Source organism: Bombina bombina, chromosome 2 (genome assembly GCF_027579735.1).
Source record: "Bombina bombina isolate aBomBom1 chromosome 2, aBomBom1.pri, whole genome shotgun sequence".
In the NCBI taxonomy this organism is placed as follows: domain Eukaryota; kingdom Metazoa; phylum Chordata; class Amphibia; order Anura; family Bombinatoridae; genus Bombina; species Bombina bombina.
The window spans coordinates 190169877-190193324 of NC_069500.1; the positions used below are offsets into that span (position 1 = coordinate 190169877).

General features: G+C 40.7%; 1 protein-coding gene across 4 annotated transcripts in view; it reads right to left on the reverse strand.

Moving 5' to 3' along the window:
- Positions 1-23448, reverse strand: part of POLK (DNA polymerase kappa) — a 399961-nt gene that overhangs the window by 348119 nt on the left and 28394 nt on the right. For all 4 annotated transcript variants that reach the window (XM_053701396.1, XM_053701394.1, XM_053701393.1 and 1 more), the window contains exon 3: positions 1601-1720. In XM_053701396.1, the coding sequence (XP_053557371.1) occupies positions 1601-1720 (120 nt within the window). The remainder of the gene's footprint in view (positions 1-1600; positions 1721-23448) is intronic.

The window sequence follows — 23448 nt, forward strand, 5'->3', positions numbered from 1 at the left end:
TGTGGGGAAATCGGATCATACCGCCATATGTGGTGGGACTGCAATATAATCCAGCCCACATGGGTCCATCTATCCTCCCTCCTGGGCGTGATCCTAGAGGAGAGGATCCAACTTAGTCCAGCACAAGCCCTCCTCCATGTACCCCTGCCCAGATTCAACAAACACATAAACACTTTTATTAAGATCACCTGTACGGTGACTAGAATGAGTATTGCAAAATACTGGAAAACGAACGCTCCTCCATGGGAGGAAGTTAAGAATAAAATTTCACTAACCCATCGAATATATGAATCTTCATCACATATCCTAGATACACAAGCACAATTTGAGAAAGTCTGGTTTTACTGGTCTTTAAACAGGAACTTAGCTATTTAACTGTTTTACAGAAACAAAGAACATAGTAACTTCATTGGTCGGGGGGGGGGGCCCAGGTGGCCTAATCTAACCTACCCTGTCTTACCCTACCTTGCTCTCTATTCTACACTTTATTCTACGTGTACTTGCCCAATATAATTTTGGAATACCTAATTAGGTTTATAAACAAGGATAATGGATACAAGTACACTCTAAATCTTTCGCTCTTATTCAATATCTATATCTTCATCTATCTTCTTATCCTATTTCTTATTCTTTTTGTTGATACAAGAAAATATAGTTATTTGGTCTCAATGTCATGTCTTCTCAAGAAGGTCTGGTCTTATCAACAAAATGCTATTATTAGGGGCTAAGAGGGGATTTGATTCCCCAGGCGACTCCGACAAGGATGACCGGCTGGGAGGAACAGGCGGAAGGGGCAGGGCAGATGGGAATATATAGACCGTTATGAGTTAGTTCTAAATAAATGCTAAAAGATACATATTGAAGTTTTGAATATCTTAGAACTCTAGATATTGTGGCGAGGTGATGTCATCTGCACTGACCAACCCATTTCTCTTGTTGTTGTCAAATTACCAAGACCTATGTTGTATTCAATTTAATTGATCGATTTCTTGTCTTTTGTTTATAAAATCAATAAAAATAAGTTAAACATAAAACTGTTAAAAAAATTACTTAGAAGCTCTCAGTTTAGCTCTGTTGAAAAGGTAGCTGGAAAGCCCACTGCAAGTGGGAAATAAGACACTCCTCCCTCCCCCTTCTTTTGCATATGAAAAGACCCTTTATACAAACAGGAGCAAGCTGGAGAAGGTAGCCGACGGTATTCTCATAAAACGTTGGGGCTTGGTTAGGAGAAATCAGAGCAATGTTATTTAAAATAAGCAAAACTATAAAAAAAAACTAAAAAAAAACTTTATGGGCTATATAAAAAGATAATCTACAAAACATTTATGCAAAAATAAAATTAGTGTATAATGTCCCTTAAAGACAGACTGCAACTGCGCTCATCTCCTTGAGGGCAGTGGCTAAAATAAGAAATTCTAAGTGCTTGTTTTTGCAACAAAAATAAGTAGCTTGTTTGCTGGTTTTTAACACATGCTGTGTTTACTTTTATTTAACATATTTGTTTTTATCGAAGGAGTACTGTTTCATATCCCTTTACTTAATCACACGATTAGAAAAATCGGCAAAAGTATGTGATACATTTATCTAGATCTAGCAATACCTGTATCTGAGCTTTCTTTATTTGCGGACTGGTAAGCAGAGCCTTCTGTTGCATCATTTTCTCAATACGCTGGTTTACTTGCTGATCTTTCTTTAGTTCATTGTCATAAAATCGTGATCCCTGTAATTTAAAAAATGCATTCGTTAGAGTAGCATATGTACCCATACCTGAATCTTTTGCAACCACTTTGCACAGTAACTTTATATATAACTATGTATTTTTATAGCTTCTATATATTATACTTTAGAAAGCATGAAATGCCTTTGCATCACAGACACAGCCCATATAAATAAAAAACAGAATTTATGCTTACCTGATAAATTACTTTCTCTTGCGATGTATCCAGTCCACGGATTCATCCTTACTTGTGGGATATTCTCATTCCCTACAGGAAGTGGCAAAGAGAGCACACAGCAAAGCTGTCCATATAGCTCCCCCTCTGGCTCCGCCCCCCAGTCATTCAACCGACGGTTAGGAGAAAAAGGAGAAACCATAGGGTGCAGTGGTGACTGTAGTTTAAACAAGAAATTTTAACCTGACTTAATTACCAGGGCGGGCCGTGGACTGGATACACCGCAAGAGAAAATAATTTATCAGGTAAGCATAAATTCTGTTTTCTCTTGCAAGGTGTATCCAGTCCACGGATTCATCCTTACTTGTGGGATACCAATACCAAAGCTTTAGGACACGGATGAAGGGAGGGAACAAGACAGGTAACCTAAACGGAAGGCACCACTGCTTGCAAAACCTTTCTCCCAAAAATAGCCTCTGAAGAAGCAAAAGTATCGAATTTGTAAAATTTGGCAAAAGTATGCAGTGAAGACCAAGTCGCTGCCTTACAAATCTGTTCAACAGAAGCCTCATTCTTGAAGGCCCTAGTGGAAGCCACAGCTCTGGTGGAATGAGCTGTAATTCGTTCAGGAGGCTGCTGCCCAGCAGTCTCATAAGCCAATCAGATGATGCTTTTCAACCAGAAGGAAAGAGAGGTAGCCGTCGCTTTTTGACCTCTCCTCTTACCAGAATAGACAACAAACAAAGATGATGTTTGTCTGAAATCCTTAGTTGCTTGTAAATAGAATTTCAAAGCACGAACCACATCAAGATTGTGTAAAAGCCGTTCCTTCTTAGAAGCTGGATTAGGACACAGAGAAGGAACAATGATTTCCTGGTTAATGTTCTTATTAGAAACAACTTTAGGAAGAAAACCAGGTTTGGTACGCAAAACTACCTTATCTGCATGGAACACCAGATAGGGTGAATTACACTGCAAAGCAGACAATTCAGAAACTCTTCGAGCAGAAGATATAGCTACCAAAAACAAAACTTTCCAAGATAATAACTTAATATCTATGGAATGTAAAGGTTTAAACGGAACCCCTTGAAGAACTGAAAGAACTAAATTTAGACTCCATGGAGGAGCCACAGGTTTATAGACAGGCTTGATTCTGACTAACGCCTGTGCAAACGCTTGAACATCTGGTACTTCCGCCAGACGCTTGTGTAAAAGGATAGACAGAGCGGATATCTGCCCCTTTAAGGAACTAGCTGATAAACCTTTCTCCAATCCTTCTTGGAGAAAAGACAATATCCTTGGAATCCTAATCTTACTCCACGAGTAACCCTTGGATTCACACCAACAAAGATATTTCCGCCATATCTTATGGTAAATTTTCCTGGTGACAGGTTTTCTAGCTTGGACCAGAGTATCTATGACTGATTCAGAGAACCCACGCTTGGATAGAATTAAGCGTTCAATCTCCAAGCAGTCAGCTGCAGAGAAACTAGATTTGGATGCTTGAACGGACCCTGTATTAGAAGATCCTGCCTCATTGGCAGTGTCCATGGTGGAACAGATGACATGTCCACTAGGTCTGCATACCAAGTCCTGCGTGGCCACGCAGGCGCTATCAGAATTACCGAGGCCTTCTCCTGTTTGATTCTGGCTACCAGCCGAGGGAGAAGAGGAAACGGTGGAAAGACATAGGCCAGATTGAAGGACCAAGGCGCTACTAGAGCATCTATCAATGCCGCCTCGGGGTCCCTGGACCTGGATCCGTAAAGAGGAAGTTTGGTGTTCTGACGGGACGCCATCAGATCCAACTCTGGAATGCCCCATAGCTGAGTCAGCTGAGCAAATACCTCCGGGTGGAGTTCCTACTCCCCCGGGTGAAAAGTCTGACGACTTAGGAAATCCGCTTCCCAGTTGTCTACTCCTGGGATGTGAATTGCAGATAGATGGCAAAAAATGATCCTCCGCCCACCTGATTATCTTGGTTACTTCCTTCATCGCTAAGGAACTCTTTGTTCCTCCCTGATGAATTATATATGCTACAGTCGTGATGTTGTCCGACTGAAATCTGATGAATTTGGCCGCCGCAAGCTGAGGCCATACCTGGAGCACATTGAATATCGCTCTCAGCTCCAAAATGTTTATCGGGAGAAGAGACTCTTCCCGAGACCATAGGCCCTGAGCTTTCAGGGAGTCCCAGACCGCACCCCAGCCTAACAGACTGGCGTCGGTCGTTACACTGATCCACTCCGGTCTGCGGAAGCACATTCCCTGCGACAGGTGATCCTGAGACAACCACAAGAGAAGAGAATCTCTGGTTTTCTGGTCTGGTTGGATTTGAGGAGACAAATCTGCATAATCTCCATTCCACTGTTTGAGCATGCACAATTGCAGAGGCCTGAGATGAATTCGAGCAAAAGGGACTACGTCCATTACTGCTACCATTAATCCGATTACCTCCATGCACTGAGCTACAGATGGCCGAGGAATGGAATGAAGAACTCGGCAAGTACTTAGAAGCTTTAACCTTCTGACCTCCGTCAGAAATATTTTCATTTCTACCGAGTCTATTAATGTTCCCAGGAAGGGAACCCTTGTGAGCGGGGACAGAGAACTTTTTTCGGTGTTCACCTTCCACCCGTGAGACCTTAGAAAGGCCAGAACAACATCCGTATGAGCCTTGGCTCTGGGAAAAGACGACGCCTGTATTAAGATGTCGTCCAGATAGGGTGCTACTGCAATGCCCCGCGGTCTCAGTACCGCTAGAAGGGACCCTAGCACCTTTGTGAAAATTCTGGGAGCGGTGGCCAACCCGAAGGGAAGGGCCACAAACTGGTAATGCTTGTCCAGAAAAGCGAACATTAGGAACTGATGGTGATCTTTGTGGATAGGAATATGAAGGTACGCATCCTTTAGATCCAAGGTAGTCATATATTGACCTTCCTGGATCATCTGTAAAATTGTCTGAATGGTTTCCATCTTGAAAGATGGAACTCTGAGGAATTTGTTTAGAATTTATAGATCCAGGATTGGTCTGAAAGTTCCTTCCTTTTTGGGAACCACAAACAGGTTTGAGTAAAAACCCAGTCCTTGTTCTGTAATTGGAACTGGATATATCACTCCCATCTTGAGTAGATCTTCTACACAGCGTAAGAACGCCTCTTTGTTTGTCTGGTCTGTAGACAGACGAGAAATGTGGAACCTTCTCCTTGGAGGAGAGTCCTTGAATTCTAGAAGATATCCCTGAGTAACTATCTCTAATGTCCAGGGATCGGGAACATCTCTTGCCCAAGCCTGAGCAAAGAGAGAGAGTCTGTCCGGTACCGGATCGGGGGCTACCCCTTCATGCTGTCTTAGTAGCAGCTGCAGGCTTCTTGGCCTGTTTACCCTTGTTCCAGCTCTGCAAAGGCTTCCAGGTTGCCTTGGGCTGTGAAGTGTTACCCTCTTGCTTTGCGGTAGCAGAGGCTGAAGCAGGACCGCTCCTGAAGTTACGAAAGGAACGAAAATTAGCCTTGTTTTTAGCCTTAAAAGGCCTATCTTGCGGGAGGGCATGGTCCTTTCCCCCAGTGATATCCGAAATAATCTCTTTCAACTCGGGCCCGAAAAGGGTCTTTCCCTTGAAAGGAATATTCAGTAATTTTGGTTTAGACGACACGTCGGCCGACCATGATTTAAGCCAAAGCACTCTGCGCGCCATAATGGCAAAACCAGAATTTTTCGCCGCTAACTTAGCTAATTGCAAAGCGGCATCTGTGATAAAAGAATTAGCCAGCTTTAGAGCCTTAATTCTATCCATAATTTCGTCATATGAGGTCTCCGTCTGGAGCGACTCCTCCAGTGCCTCAAACCAGAAAGCCTCTGCAGTAGTTACAGGAATAATGCAGGCAATAGGTTGAAGAAGGAAACCTTGTTGAACAAATATTTTCTTTAGTAAACCTTCTAATTTTTTATCCATAGGATCTTTGAAAGCACAACTGTCTTCAATTGGTATGGTTGTGCGCTTGGCTAGTGTTGAAACTGCCCCCTCTACCTTAGGGACCGTCTGCCACGCGTCCCGCCTGGGATCAGTTATGGGGAACATTTTCTTAAAGATAGGTGGGGGAACAAAAGGTATACCTGGTCTTTCCCACTCCCTATCAACAATATCTGCCACCCTCTTAGGGATCGGAAACGCATCAGTGTATACAGGGACTTCTAGATATTTGTCCATTTTACACAATTTCTCTGGGACCACTATAGGGTCACAATCATCCAGAGTTCATAAGACCTCCCTAAGCAGTACGCGGAGGTGTTCCAATTTAAATTTAAATGCTAGTGAATCTGATTCTGCCCGCTGAGAAACTTTTCCTGAATCAGAAATTTCTCCCTCAGACATAACATCCCTCGCCACTATTTCAGAGTGTTGTGAGGGTACATCAGATAAACCTCCCAAAGCTTCCGACTGCTCCTCATCTGTCCTCAAAACAGAGCTATCGCGCTTTTTAGGGAAAACTGGCAGTTTGGATAGAAAGGCCGCAAGGGAATTATCTATGACTGCCGCCAGTTGTTGCAATGTAATAGGTGCTAATGCACTAGAGGTACTAGGTATCGCTTGAGCGGGCGTAACTGGTGATGACACATGGGGAGAGGAAGGCGGACTATCCTCATTACCTTCAGTCAAAGAATCATCTAGGGCTATATTTTTAAGTGACACAATATGATATTTAAAAAGTGTATAGACACATTAGTGCACTTGGGACACATTTTGAGTGGGGGTTCCACCATGGCTTCTGAACACATAGAGCAAAGCTTTTCCTTAGTGTCAGACATGTTTAACAGATTGGTATTATACACAAGCAGGCTTGGAAAAACACTTTATGTAATAAAAAATACAATTTGCAATAAATGGTACTGTGCCTTTAAGATAATAAAAGCGCACACAATTTTACAAAACGGTGAAAAATGAACCAAATCTCTTGAAATTTTTACAGTATGTGCCTAATGCTTCGATATGATTGCACAGCAAGTTTCATCCTGATTAACCCTTTAATGCCCAAACCGGAGTCGCTTAAAGCAAACAACCGGTTAATAAACTACAGCACCTTGCCACAGCAGCCTGCTGTGGCCCTACCTTCCCTTAAGGATTGAATTTGAGAAAATCAAGCCTCCTGAAGTCCTGAAGCAGTCTCTGGACCCATGTGAAGCAGCATGCAGGGAAATCCTGTCAGAATAAACTGCGCAACAGAGGCGCAAAATTAGGCCCCTCCCACTCCACTCCGGAGCTGTGGGGCCTTCAGATCCCAATTTAGGTGACTTAAAATAATGCCATGTGGAATAAAACCCCAATAAACACATCAAAAGTGCTTAAAAGTGTCAATAAAGAGTATTTTTCTAAACAAAATAATCGATTGCCCTGTTAAAGTGATAACCAGTCTATTGAGCCCACTTAAATAAGCCTCTAGTTCTATACTAAGTTTCAGAATATGGCTTACCCTTCCCACATGGGGAATCTTGTCAGTCTTCTAGCATTATCTTGTCTTGACTAGAAAAAATGATGACTGAAACATACCTCAAAGCAGTTAAGCCTGCAAACTGTTCCCCCCAACTGAAGTTTTCTGGTACTCCTCAGTCCTGTGTGGGAACAGCAATTGATTTTAGTTACAACATGCTAAAATCATTTTCCTCTCAGCAGAATTCTTCATCATATTTCTGCCAGAGAGTAAATAGCACAAACCGGTACTATTTAAAAATAACAAACTTTTGATTGAAGATATAAAAACTACAAATCTAACACCACATTCATTTTACCCTCCCGTGGAGATGCTACTTGTTAGAGCGGCAAAGAGAATGACTGGGGGGCGGAGCCAGAGGGGGAGCTATATGGACAGCTTTGCCGTGTGCTCTCTTTGCCACTTCCTGTAGGGAATGAGACTATCCCACAAGTAAGGATGAATCCGTGGACTGGATACACCTTGCAAGAGAAAGAAATATTTTATTCCAGTTAAATCACACGCATAGCCAGGATCTTGCATACAGCCTAACAGGAGTTTATACCTTCTAATGCTATACGGTAGAACTGGATTTTATATATAAGAATTACTTCACTATATAGTTGTAGATAGTTGTAGACTCTATTCTCAACACCTCACCCGAGGTCCGCTGTCTTGAGGTCAAACTTGACTCTGAACTCACATTCACCTCACATATACAAGCCCTTACCAAATCCTGCCGTACACACCTACGCAACATCTCCAGAATATGACGTTTCCTTACTCAAGAAACTACAGAAATAATAATCCATTCCCTCATTTTGTCACACATTGACTAGTGCAATCTACTTCTAAATTGCCTTCCCAAACACTGCCTCTCCTCACTCCACTCAATAATGAATGCTTCAGCTAGACTCATTCACCTAAGTTGCCGATCTACATCAGATGCTCCGCTCTGCCAGTCTCTACACTGGCTCCCCATACACTCCAGAATACAATTTAAAGTATTAAACCTAACTTACAAGGCACTCAACAGCCTCACTCCCAAATATATTTCCTCTCTTATCCCCAAATACTCCCCAGCCTATCCTCTTTGATCAACCTCTGACCTACGTCTCTCCACTCCTATTATCTCTACATCCCTCTCCAGCCTCCAAGACTTCTCACACGCTGCTCCTGTCCTCTAGAGTCCTCTACCCATAAGACTGTCTCCAGCCTTGTTTAGCTTCAGACGCTCCTTGAAATCACAGCTATTTAGAGAGGCTTACCATCTCTCCCCTTTTTTCTATTTTTCATCCTAACCAAAATAAGTATTGAACTGCATTGTCTCGCTGCAACTACAATCCATGTGAAAAGTTACCATAAAACTTCTCTTTATGCACCCTCAATCTTTAGACTGTAAGATATCTGGAAAAGGGCCCTCTTCCTCCTGTACTAGATTTGTTTAGTCTGTTTTTGTATCTGTTATCACAAATCCTTGTCATTGTATACCCCTATATCTGTACCCAGTGCTACGGAACTTTACAGTGCTATACACTGAGAGCAATGGATGTATTGTTGTCCCTTTGCAACTGATGTTCATGTTATGTACTACTACTACATTTTAACAGGCCCAAGGTTTTATTGAAAATCTAATAATGAAAAAATAGTAGGGAAAATATGATGCATGTGTACTTTAAAACAAAATTCCTATTTATTTCAAGACATATTGCATCATTATGGGGACAAAAAACTAACCACACATTTAGTTATGGCCTGTTAATTGAAACCCTAGTATAGTATTCAAGTTTGTTCTACTAAAACCTGAAACAAATAGTGTTTTAAAGTGTCGGCAACCAAATAGACAGTCTAGTCATAATTACATTTTCATGATTCAGATAGGGCATATAAAACAACTTTACAAGTTAATTTTATCATCAAATTTGTTTTGTTCTCTTGGTATTCTTAGTTGAAAGCTAAAGCTAGGCAGGTTCAGATGCAAATTTTTTAAGCCCCTGAAGGCTGTCTTATCTGACTGCATTTGACAGTTTTTCACAGCTAGAGGGCTTTAGTTCATATAGATAACTGCAAGTCTTTTTACCTCTCTGATTACCTTGTATCTAACCTTCTTGCAGACTTACATTTTAGCTAGTCAGTGCTGACTCATTAGTAACTCCACGGGAGTGAGCACAATGTTATCCATATGGCACACATGAACTAGCACTGTCTAACTGAAAACTGTCAAAATGCACTGAGATAAGAGGTGGCCTTCAACAGCTTAGAAATCAGTTTATGAGCCTACCTAGGTTTAACATTCAAAAAAAGAATACCAAGAGAACAAAGCAAATTTGATTATAAAAGTAAATTGGAAAGTTGTTTAAAATGACATGCCCTATCTGAATCATGAAAGTTTAATTTTTACTCGACTTTCCCTTTAACTGCATACATTTTATTTATATGGAGATATGGTCCTTAAAACTTAATCATTCTTACAAAATACAAAAGAACAGTATCCAAAAACATTTTTTTTTGCTTGATAAAGATCAGAAGTACAATCCGTTTTTATTTAAACTTAAATGGATACCACAGTATCAGTTGTGTACTTTCTATTAATGCTCACTGGCTGATTGGTATGTTCCTGTTAAAGCTCATTTGCTTATTGTACTTATCGGCAAAAAACTTAAATTATGCTTACCTGATAATTTTCTTTTCTTCAGATGGAAAGAGTCCACAGCTGCTTTCATTACTTTTGGGAATTCAGAACCTGGCCACCAGGAAGAAACAAAGACACCCCAGCCAAAGGCTTAAATACTCCTCCTACTTCCCTCATCCCCCAGTAATTCTGCCGAGGAACAAGGAACAGTAGAAGAAATATCATGGTGAAAAAGGTGCCAGAAGAACAAAAATAACAGACACCCCACAGTTTTTCTTCATAAATGGAAAAAGTCCACAGCTGCATTCATTACTTTTGGGAAAACAATACCCAAGCTATAGAGAACACTGAATGCAAAAAAATGGGAGGGTACAAGAGGCGGCCATTCTGAGGGCACCAGGCCTGAAAAGCCGAAGCCGAGAAACGTCCGAAGCCGAGAACAACTTTGAAAAAAAGGTAAAGGCCCAAGGACACTGACCCGCAGATAGTCCACAGCGTTGCTAGAGACCGCAGGAACTAGACTCGACTGAGTCAACAGCCTCCAAGAGACACCGTTGCCCAGCAGTAGGTCCCCAAAACACACACCCCTTACTAAAGAAAGGGAATAAACTACCGTATTCTTCCACAAAGAAGAAAAGGCACGGAGAAAACATGATTGTACTTGTAAAGCGTGGCTAATCCCCCTTAAGGGACTCAAGGCGCTGCTCAAAAGGAGGAAAGGCTGAGTAGACCTTGTCGGTGATCGAACTTGCAACCCTCGGTTTGCTACAGTGCAGAGTAGCCACAGTGCATTAGTATGCTGAGCTAGCTGTCCAGCTAGCATAAGGAACTCCAGAAAAAACCCCTAAAAAGGGCACAAACACAGAGCAAAAAAACAGAGAAACCGGGTCAGGCTAACAGAGACCCAACCAGTCTCATAGAAACAAGGGGAGGCAACGTCAAGACCTCAGAAATACAGAAACCACGGGATAAGGCCGGGAGTCTGAAAACAGAGAAAGGATCTTTCCCTAACACAGTGCAAGCACACTCTAGAAAGCAGCTAAAGACAAAGGTCCCCAAGTCGCAAAAAGGTAGCTCAGAATTCAGAAATATTCCGAAAACGAAACCTTGTGAAGAAAGCTCAGATAGGTCTGACGACCAACGCCGGAAGCAAAAACACTGCACGCTGCAGTCATCTAAAAATGACTAACAAATCCTTGCAGGGCAAGTAGAAAGCAGCTGAAAATAGGATCCTTCAGATTGCTAAATATCCAGTAACCAGCTGATAACATTGCAGGCTATCTAAGAGCCACCAGTCCTTCCCATAAATCTAGATGAAGAAAGGAGAAACCTCAAAGAGGCTTAACGTACCTCGAATGCTCCGAGGACGAAATAGCAAAGCAACAGATCTCAGATCCTGCTCCAACACCGGACCAGCCCAAGGGACAAACATGTCCGATAGACAGTGGGGACAGAAAGACCTCAACCACAAGGCCCCAGGGAATGTAAAAAAAAGGGGGGACTCATCCAACCCAACAGAGCTCGGGTGCCAACCCAATCCGCTCCTCCAAAATAAGAAACTCCCAAGAAGAACCCCCTAGGACCTGGAACAGAGAAAAGTGCAATAGATCCGTAGGAAGACCTGTCACAACTCTCCTAGATAGTCTCTATGTAGAGAGATCAATTTCCAACAGGTGGAACAGAGCCCACAGAGCAGCAGATGCTGCTCCTTACAGAAATAAGCCACCTGATCCAACTTTCTACACACAGGGCCGGACAATGACCCATCAGAGAGATGAAAACTCAGCTCATAAGGAAGACAAACTATCCCCTCAAAAGGGAAAGGCAAAGATAAGAACAGTGTACATGTCCACAAGACATGAAGCCATAGTATGATCAAAACACAGACCGAATGAAAAAATCATCCAGACACCACTTTTGACCCAACAGAGAAAAAACTCCCCATGAAAAGGAGCACACTCCATCCGTCAGGCCTTAAAGTTTAAAACCAGTACCCAAAGGTGGATGTGAACTCTGGCCTTCCTGTTTGAAAGCCCAATGAGCTAGCCCCTATGTCTCCAAGCATCCAAAAAGGATCCAAGACAAGAACCCTGGACCCAGAATCGTCCAAGAACAACGAAATCCCCAGGGAACACAAGATACCCCATCTGAAGCAATCAGACCTCACAGGCGATAATAACCGGGGAACTCGGAAAACGGGTACAGGACTCACTCGTAATTCACAGCCAAAAGGGAAGAACACCCTTGGCCAGAGGTCAACACCCCCCCCCCCAACAAGGTGCTAGGCCACGACAAAGTCACACAATTTTCTAGAGCCCAAAGGCCCCAAGGGCAACAAAAGGGAAATGAGAACGAGAACAGAGTCACCCGAAAGAGAGAGTAGAAAGGAAAGGCTAGTCCCCATAATCCTTTCAGATTAACATTCCAGAGGACCACACCCAAGGGAAAAGAATGCAAAGCATCCAAAACCCAGGCAGCCGAAGGAAGACAGAGCCTCACGGCCTTCACTTCCTCACTTCCTAATTATGTGGCCAAAACTGCCAAAAAAAAAAAAAAATCGGACGAAGTCCAGAAAGTCTCAACCCAAAGGAAAAGAACAAGTCCTAAAAGAATACTTCCAAAGAGACCATGAAAGGCAAAACCGTAAGAACAGCGGTATGAAGGACCTAAATCCTCCATGCCTCCAACCCACAACGGGAAGGTACATTTTAGTTCCCTGAAAAATCAGAAACGACTAAGCATGTCGCCACGGATCTCAACGGAGTCCCAGCTCACTAGCTTGAAAGGAAAATGAGGACTGAACCAATCCACCATGCCCCTAAGCAACCACGGACCCTCAAGTCCTCTTAGGATGCTAGTTGAAGCTTGAAAAATAAAACAAGAAACAACACAAATCATATTGTGATCACTAGGCGCCCTCACCGGAACAACCAGACATAAAAAGGCACCATGTGTCTGAACTAGGTCTCAAAGACAGAAGGATTTGTCCCCAGTCAGGACCAGCCTGTGAAGGCCACATAGAGTCTCCCCCGAGATGGAGGGATAAAGAACAGTCAGACAGACTTTTGTAAACAGTGCGACCACAAAATCGCGAGTATCAATTCCAGAAAAGAAAGTTCCCAAGGGAAACATCACACCACAACCTGAGCTTTAGTCCAAATAAAAATCATCCACACCGGATGAAAATAAAAGATAAGGCAACCTGTAGGTTATCATCCAGGAAGAACGGACAGACCCGCAGGACCAGCCCAACAGGGGTCCGAGATTACTTAAATCCCCTTATGTCTATGTATGCAAGCCAGTCGAAGAGTAAGACTGAGAATCCCCAGACCCATTAAGAGTGGGATGCCAAAAACGTGCCTTAGTAGAACATGAAGCCGCGCCAGTCTATAACGAAAGGTGCAACATAGCTCCAGCGGGACAAAAGAAAACACTGACCCCGAAGGTTGACCCCCTGAGGCCTCAGGGGCAGTCACTCCCCCAGAGGGCTGAACTGGACCAGGCGATCCCATGCCTGACGAGCCCTGGTTAACAAAACAAGGGCAATATCGTAAGCACACTCCCGGGAGGTGCAGATGTGCCAGCGCCAAAGATATGGCCATGAGGAAACGTGTCATAACCTCCGGTGGGAACAGTCCACACTCCCTAGAAGGATAAGTAGTGTTTGGGTTACCTGCATGCGTAGTAAGAGTTGGTGGTAGGGAACTCGTCTCGTTAGAAATAAAATCCCCAGAGGCGGATGGCTCAGTGGGCACTCGATTTCCCGATCCCGAGAAACAGAGCACTGTAAAACGGCATTCGGAACATAACTGATGGGCATGTATCACCCGGGCCAATTCATATTCTTTGCAAGAAGTAGAGTCTGAATCAGAGATATCCATCTCCAAAAAAAATCAGAATCCTCCATAACTGGGACACAGCCACCTCCAGAGAACCAGACACAAGCGGACCAGGATTTCTCCATCACCACATGGTCAGGAAAGCAGAAATGGAGGCACAAGGTAAACCGTGAAGTCCATGCAAAAGCGTGCCCGACCGTAAAGGCCTCGTCACTAGACATAGGCCGTTATGTTCCAAAATAGCCATGAGCCGAAGCAACACTACACAGTAGCAGACAGAATCACATAAACATGATTATAAACCCCCCTGTTCAATAATCCCCCTCAGGAGATATTAACCCTTGATTCCTAGATACAAAAAGGAGCCTCATTGAGACCTTATGTTAAAGTTATCCCCGAAAGGTTGTAGCCCCTCTTAGATAGACAGTTGTAATTACAATACATCCATGATGAAAGTAAAATGAAACAATCTTACCAGAATCTACGCTGTGAAACAGGAACACGGCCCTTCAAGTGTGACAGATAGTAGCGTTGCTTCTGCCATGGACTTGAGAGAAAAAAAGCATGCAGCGAAACTCATCAACGCTAATTGCTTGTGGAGCTGTTAATGTGAGTCGGGATGGTTTCGCAGAAAGACTCTCCCTGCATCTCTGGACTCTAACTTTCACCCATGCTCTCACTTAGAGACTGACAGGACTACTTAAAACTCCAGTCCCATGCCGAAGAGTACTACCCTCCATAAGAGACTATCGAAAACTTCTGACTCTTCTCTGCCAACCTCCCGGGACGAAAGGCAAAGAATGACTGGTGGATGAGGGAAGTGGGAGGAGTATTTAAGCCTTTGGGTGGGGTGTGTTTTCCTCCTCCTGGTGGCCAGGTTCTGAATTCCCAAAAGTAATTAATGCAGCTGTGGACTCTTTCCATTTATGAAGAAAGAGAGTATTAAAGGGACAGTCAACCCAAAAAATGTTCTAACTTAATTATATAATGTGCGCAACGATTATTACTGCAAACTGTATCCCAATTTACATGAGATGAGGAAAGAAAGACGCTAAGTCCCAAAGTATATATCCATATATTTATTAGATCCGGTCCTTAAGGTACAATAAGGTGCTCCTCTTGTCTGACATGTTTCGCGCATGCTCATCAGATCCCAATTTAGATTGATAAATTCTGTGGAAGTAAAAGTACTTACTAGTTCCCCCTCGGCCGTTTAGAAATGTAGGAGGGCTCAGGCAGCCATTTCTAAACGGCCGAGGCGGAACTAGTAAGTACTTTTACTTCCACAGAATTTATCAATCTAAATTGGGATACAGTTTGCAGTAATAATTGTTGCACACATTATATAATTAAGTTAGAACATTTTTTTTGGGTTGACTGGCCCATTAAAAGACACATAAAAGTGCAAAAAGCAAACGTTAGAGCATTTTATTTCACTTTAATGATTTAGTGCATGAATTTTTAAGATACTTTTAAGATCACTTTTATTAACAAATGTGTTCTCTTGGTATTCATATGCACATATCAGTAGCAACAATGCTAAATGGTGATTGTAGCTACACACATATGCCTGTTGTCATTGGGCCACCAGATGTGTTCAGTTAGCTCCCAGCAGTGCTCTGCATCTGACTTCAAACTATGTATTTAACTTGTTTGCAGGGATTAAACAAATATGCTCTAACATGTTTTCTTTTTGCACTTTTATGTCCCTTACCCTCCAACTGTCCCGATTTTCGCAGGACAGTCCCGATTTTAGGGGTCTGTCCTGGGTTGCTTGCCATCTGTCCCGCATTGCCCTATGCATTTTAAAAAAAAAATAGTAATTTTTTTTTAAATTCTATTGGTCCCATACTCAGAAGCAGTTGACTTTTCTCTTCCAGGGTTAGATACCTGCTATAGTCCCTGTGGAAAATGAATGTTGTGTGTGGGTTAAGCAGAAGTAAGGCGGCTGTATATCCTCTGACCTCAGATAATGGTGACCTCTAACCTCTGGTAGTAATGACATCTAACCCCTGGTGAGAATACTAGCATTCCATCAGTTTTATACGATGAGCAGTGGTAACACCAGGGTAACGAACAGTGGCAGCCTCAGACTGCCAGCTAATGTGCTTGCCAACCCCAGGACCCCATACAATGAATTACAGATACCCATATATGATGTAGTGTGTGTGGGTGTATTTGTATGTATAAGTGTGTGTGTGTGTGTATCTGCATGTATAAGTTTATGCTATGTAGTTTGTGTATCTGCATGTTTCACCAACACGAAAGCAGTTATCCCTTATACACATATATAGTATGGGGTGAGGCGGAGAAACCATGACAGTCTGTAATAAGTGTTAGTTTTTTACTTTGAAGCTCGATGATGCAAATGATTCCAAACAATCATATGTAATACATGGTAAAACACAGTTTCGGAACATCATATACCGACGATGGTAATCAATTGTACTCTTCCTCAAAGGAGAACTCCAAAAAAGCCCCTGGCGTCTCACCTAATGTGTTCAGCTTGCTGTTCATCAACACAGCCAGACCGCTGATTGCGTGCTCACGCTCCTCAAACACAGCTCCAGGGGACCTATAGGTATCCTTAATGAATGGCACATACAGAAGAAAGAAAAATCACCCAGACCGGCTCCACTGTGACTGTATAAAAGCTGTTTCTTTATTTAAAAAAATAAGTTAAAATAAACAGCAATAGACCACTAGCAAGTAAGTGAACCTGCCACACTAAAATCTGAGGCTACGACCTCGGCCCTAATGACGTCACTGACGCGTTTCAGGTATCTCCCGTAATCATAGTTAACATCACTATGCCACTAGATTCATTTTCAAGGAACAGATACAGGTGCAAGCCTAATTGATATGTATTAATTCCAATACCTAGGTATATTACAAGATATATACAGTGCAAAACTCATATTAAACAGAAAAATGTATAACAAAAACATGTCAATGATGTTAACATTATTTGGTATAACAGTGCAAAATGTTATTATATAACACTCTAGATCTCTCACTAAATATTAATTACAAGTGCATTTATTTATACTCTTCTCCAAGATAAAGCTATAATTTTATACTTTTTATAAAGTTAGTCATCATATTTTGTACATTATACATTTATTGCATTTTGTTATCTTAACGGACTGGATATATTGGAATTAGCACTAACTGTGCTCGATTTGCAAGTTATTTGTATTATTCTATAACATATTGATTTATATTTTATAAATGGCTGATAGTTTCATTGTAAAGATTTCGAAATCTTATATGAGTTTACCCTATCATACCATATAGTGCAATTTTTATAATAGTGTTTTACCTAACTGAGAGAAAGCTGCGTTCAAAAAGCTTAAAGGGACACTGTAACCAAATTTTTTCTTTCGTGATTCAGATTGAGCATGAAATTTTAAGCAACTTTCTAATTTACTCCTATTTTATTTTTTTCTTCGTTCTCTTGCTATCATTATTTGAAAAAGAAGGCATCTAAGCTTTTTTTTGTTTTCAGTACTCTGGACAGCACTTTTTTATTGGTGGATGAATTTATCCACCAATCAGCAAGGACAACCCAGGTTGTTCACCAAAAATGGGCCGGCATCTAAACTTTAATTCTTGCATTTCAAATAAAGATACCAAGAGAATGAAGAAAATTTGATAATAGGAGTAAATTAGAAAGTTGCTTAAAATTTCCTGCTCAATCTGAATCACGAAAGAAAAATTTTGGTTACAGTGTCCCTTTAACAGAACTATGATTTATGAGAATAAATAATGATTGTATTAATACATACTAAAAAACAGAACATGCAGATAAAAAATATACTGATAATGAATATACATCTGCAAATAAGTGAACCTAAAATGAAAGGGGTTACAACATAGGTTCACTATTCCCAGTGATTTATCAGATCGAACACAGAGTTAAAACCATTCGGGATTCTCGTCTGCAGTGTGAAGATCCAGTAGGCCTCCCTACGATCGTTTGCAGTGTGTCTCTTCCTCTTTTTGGGGGTAATACTCTCTCAATGGTCTGCCATCTAAAGGAATCTACAATGCCATTATGATCATTTATAAAATGGGAGGCAAGTGCCGAGTTCTCTCTCTCATTCTCTATTTTATTGAGATGCTCTCTAATCCTCGACCTCACGTCCCTTGTCGTGAGGCCCACATACTGTTTTCTGCAGCGATTACATTCTCCAAGGTAGACCACAAAATTCATAGAACAATTAATACATTGTGATGTTGTGTATTCCTTATTGGCGACATAGGAGACAAACTTATTCGTTACTTGTACAAAGTCACAAGCTTTGCATCGACTTTTGCCACATTTAAAAGTTCCCCAATGCCTAAGCCACAAGCTTCCTGAACCTGTATTAACTTGGGGTAGTTGGGTAGGTGACAAAATGTTACCTAAGGTTCTTGCACGCCTATATGAGAATCTACATCCCTCATTTATAAAGGGTTTTAGTTTTTTATCCGCTAAAAGGATGGGTAAATGTTTCCTAACTATCTTACAGACAGTCGAGTATTGATTGCTGTAGTTTGTTACAAATGTTGTTTTATTATCTTCTAAACCTACTTGTTTTGGTCTATCTTTCAACAATTCCTTACGATCACATTGATCAGCTTGTAATCTTGCCCTTTTTATAACTCTATTTGAGTATCCTCTTTCTTTCAGCTTTTGTGTAAGTAACTCACACTCACTCTTAAAATTCTCATGCTTAGTGCAATTGCGTTTTATCCTTAGAAATTGTCCCTTCGCTATTGAAAAGGGAACATGCACTGGATGATTACTTTTTGCATGTAGCAACGTATTCTTTGAAATAGGTTTCCTATATAGTTAGCTTTCAATTTTCATGTTACTTGTCCCTATTAGGGATACATCCAAATAGTTTATCCTATCTTTGTTGAATTCCATAGTAAATTTCAAATTCAAGATAACAAGCTGATCAATGTGATCGTAAGGAATTGTTGAAAGATAAACCAAAACAAGTAGGTTTAGAAGACGATAAAACAACATTTGTAACAAACTACAGCAATCAGTACTCGACTGTCTGTAAGATAGTTAGGAAACATTTACCCATCCTTTTAGTGGATAAAAAACTAAAACCCTTTATAAATGAGGGATGTAGATTCTCATATAAACGTGCAAGAACCTTAGGTAACATTTTGTCACCTACCCAACTACCCCAAGTTAATACAGGTTCAGGAAGCTTGTGGCTTAGGCATAGGGGAACTTTTAAATGTGGCAAAAGTCGATGCAAAGCTTGTGACTTTGTACAAGTAACGAATAAGTTTGTCTCCTATGTCACCAATAAGGAATACACAACATCACAATGTATTAATTGTTCTATGAATTTTGTGGTCTACCTTGCAGAATGTAATTGCTGCAGAAAACAGTATGTGGGCCTCACGACACGGGACGTGAGGTCGAGGATTAGAGAGCATCTCAATAACAGAGAATGAGAGAGAGAGCTCGGCACTTGCCTCCCATTTTATAAATGATCATAATGGCATTGTAGATTCCTTTAGATGGCAGACCATTGAGAGAGTATTACCCCCAAAAAGAGGAAGAGACACACTACAAACGAGAATCCCGAATGGGTTTAACTCTGTGTTCGATCTGTTAAATCACTGGGAATAGTGAACCTATGTTATAACCACTTTCATTCTAGGTTCACTTATTTGCAGATGTATATTCATTATCAGTATAATTTGTATCTGCATGTTCTGTTTTTTAGTATGTATTAATACAATCATAATTTATTCTCATAAATCATAGTTCTGTTAAGCTTTTTGAACGCAGCTTTCCCTCAGTTAGGTAAAACACTATTAATAAAAATAGCACTATATGGTATGATAGGGTAAACTAATATATGATTTCGAAATCTTTACAATGAAACTATCAGCCATTTATAAAATATAAAGCAATGTGTTATAGAATACAAATAACTTGCAAATCCAGCACAGTTAGTGCTAATTCCAATATATCCAGTCCGTTAAGATGATAACAAAATGCAATAAATGTATAATGTACAAAATATGATGACTAACTTTATAAAAAGTAGACATTTTATAGCTTTATCTTGGAGATGAGTATAAATGAATGCACTTGTAATTAATATTTAGTGAGAGATCTAGAGTGTTATATAATAATTTTTTTTTAAATTTTTCTGTTTAATATGAGTTTTGCACTGTTTTTATCTTGTAATACAGGGAGTGCAGAATTATTAGGCAAGTTGTATTTTTGAGGATTAATTTTATTATTGAACAACAACCATGTTCTCAATGAACCCAAAAAACTCATTAATATCAAAGCTGAATAGTTTTGGAAGTAGTTTTTAGTTTGTTTTTAGTTATAGCTATTTTAGGGGGATATCTGTGTGTGCAGGTGACTATTACTGTGCATAATTATTAGGAAACTTAACAAAAAACAAATATATACCCATTTCAATTATTTATTTTTACCAGTGAAACCAATATAACAGCTCAACATTCACAAATATACATTTCTGACATTCAAAAACAAAACAAAAACAAATCAGTGACCAATATAGCCACCTTTCTTTGCAAGGACACTCAAAAGCCTGCCATCCATGGATTCTGTCAGTGTTTTGATCTGTTCACCATCAACATTGTGTGCAGCAGCAACCACAGCCTCCCAGACACTGTTCAGAGAGGTGTACTGTTTTCCCTCCTTGTAAATCTCACATTTGATGATGGACCACAGGTTCTCAATGGGGTTCAGATCAGGTGAACAAGGAGGCCATGTCATTAGATTTTCTTCTTTTATACCCTTTCTTGCCAGCCACGCTGTGGAGTACTTGGACGCGTGTGATGGAGCATTGTCCTGCATGAAAATCCTGTTTTTCTTGAAGGATGCAGACTTCTTCCTGTACCACTGCTTGAAGAAGGTGTCTTCCAGAAACTGGCAGTAGGACTGGGAGTTGAGCTTGACTCCATCCTCAACCCGAAAAGGCCCCACAAGCTCATCTTTAATGATACCAGCCCAAACCAGTACTCCACCTCCACCTTGCTGGCGTCTGAGTCGGACTGGAGCTCTCTGCCCTTTACCAATCCAGCCACGGGCCCATCCATCTGGCCCATCAAGACTCACTCTCATTTCATCAGTCCATAAAACCTTAGAAAAATCAGTCTTGAGATATTTCTTGGCCCAGTCTTGACGTTTCAGCTTGTGTGTCTTGTTCAGTGGTGGTCGTCTTCCAGCCTTTCTTACCTTGGCCATGTCTCTGAGTATTGCACACCTTGTGCTTTTGGGCACTCCAGTGATGTTGCAGCTCTGAAATATGGCCAAACTGGTGGCAAGTGGCATCTTGGCAGCTGCACGCTTGACTTTTCTCAGTTCATGGGCAGTTATTTTGTGCCTTGGTTTTTCCACACGCTTCTTGCGACCCTGTTGACTATTTTGAATGAAACGCTTGATTGTTCGATGATCACGCTTCAGAAGCTTTGCAATTTTAAGAGTGCTGCATCCCTCTGCAAGATATCTCACTATTTTTGACTTTTCTGAGCCTGTCAAGTCCTTCTTTTGACCCATTTTGCCAAAGGAAAGGAAGTTGCCTAATAATTATGCACACCTGATATAGGGTGTTGATGTCATTAGACCATACCCCTTCTCATTACAGAGATGCACATCACCTAATATGCTTAATTGGTAGTAGGCTTTCGAGCCTATACAGCTTGGAGTAAGACAACATGCATAAAGAGGATGATGTGGTCAAAATACTCATTTGCCTAATAATTCTGCACTCCCTGTATACCTAGGTATTGGAATTAATACATATTAATTAGGCTTGCACCTGTATCTGTTCCTTGAAAAGGTATCTAGTGGCATAGTGATGTTAACTATGATTACGGGAGATACCTGAAACGCGTCAGTGACGTCATTAGGGCCGAGGTCGTAGCCTCAGATTTTAGTGTGGCAGGTTCACTTACTTGCTAGTTGTCTATTGCTGTTTATTTTAACTTATTTTTTTAAACAAATTAACACCTTTTATACAGTCACAGTGGAGCCGGTCTGGGTGATTTTTCTTTCTTCTGTATGTATCTGTATGTATAAGTGTGCGTGTGTGTATATCTGCATGTATAAAGGTATGCTATGTAGTGTGTATCTGCATCTATAAATTTATGCTATGTAGTGTGTGTGTATCTGCATGTATAAGTGTAAGCTATGAAGTGTGTGTGTGTATCAGTATGTATAAGTGTGCGTGTGTGTGTGTATATATGTATCTGCATGTATTAGTGTATGCTATGTAGTGTGTGTATATGCATGTATGAATATAAGCTATGTAGTGTGTGTATATCTGTTTGTCTAAGTGTATGTGTGTAGCTGCATGTATAAGTGTACGCTATGTAGTGTGTATTATAAGTGTATGCTATGAAGTGTGTGTGTGTATCTGCATGTATAAGTGTAAGCTATGTAGTGTGTGTGTATCTGCATGTATAAGTGTATGCTGTGTAGTGTGTGTGTATCTGCATGTATAAGTGTATGCTGTGTAGTGTGTGTGTATCTGCATGTATAAGTGTAAGCTATGTAGTGTGTGTGTGTGTGTATCTGTATGTATAAGTGTAAGCTATGTAGTGTGTGTGTGTATCTGTATGTATAAGTGTAAGCTATGTAGTGTGTGTGTGTATCTGTATGTATAAGTGTAAGCTATGTAGTGTGTGTGTGTATCTGTATGTATAAGTGTGTATGTAAATCTGCATTTATAAGTGTATTATATGTAGTGTGTGTCTGAATGTATAAGTGTAAGCTATGTAGTGTCTGTGTATCTGCATGTATAAATGTAAGCTATGTAGTGTGTGTATCTGTATGTATAAGTGTGTATGTGTATCTGCATGTATAAGTGTATGCTATGTAGTGTGTGTGTGTGTGTGTGTATCTGTATGTATAAGTGTAAGCTATGTGGTGTGTGTGTGTGTATCTACATGTATAAGTGTAAGCTGTGTGTGTGTGTGTGTATTTGCATGTGTAAGTGTATGCTATGTAGTGTGTGTTTCTGTGTATTTGAGTGTATGTACATGTATATTTGTAGATTGTGTTACTCTGCATTTTTGCTGACTTTAAACGCCAGAATCTAGAATATTAATGGGGAATGCAGAGAACAGTTTTAAAGAATCTTTTATTAAATGTCGAAATAAGGTTAAAATATTTAGCACTGTCTCTGCATAGGCTTATTAAATACAGAGCTTACATGGCTATACAAGTGGTTTGAGCTTGTGTTTGATTTGTAGACTGGGCATATCAAAAGGTTAAAGGGACAATGTAGTCAGACACAAAGCTGATAAAAGATGCTGCAGAAACACCTTTTCACCTGGGCTGGGCTCTCTCTTCCTAAATGGGGGTTGTATTCCTCTGTTGCAATTTGTTTACATATCTTTTCTATAGCCAGTATTGTATTACTCATTTTTTTTTTGTAATGATGGTAGTTTCAACAGGAAAAATCAGTTTTTACATTTTGTGCACAAACGTCCTGAAAATCAGTGAGTTATTTCTAGTATAAATAAAAAAATAAAAGTTACTGTCCCTTTAAGAGTCACACAGCCAGATTAGGGTGGTTATACCTGGGGCTACATTTATCATCGTTTGAATACCTGATTGA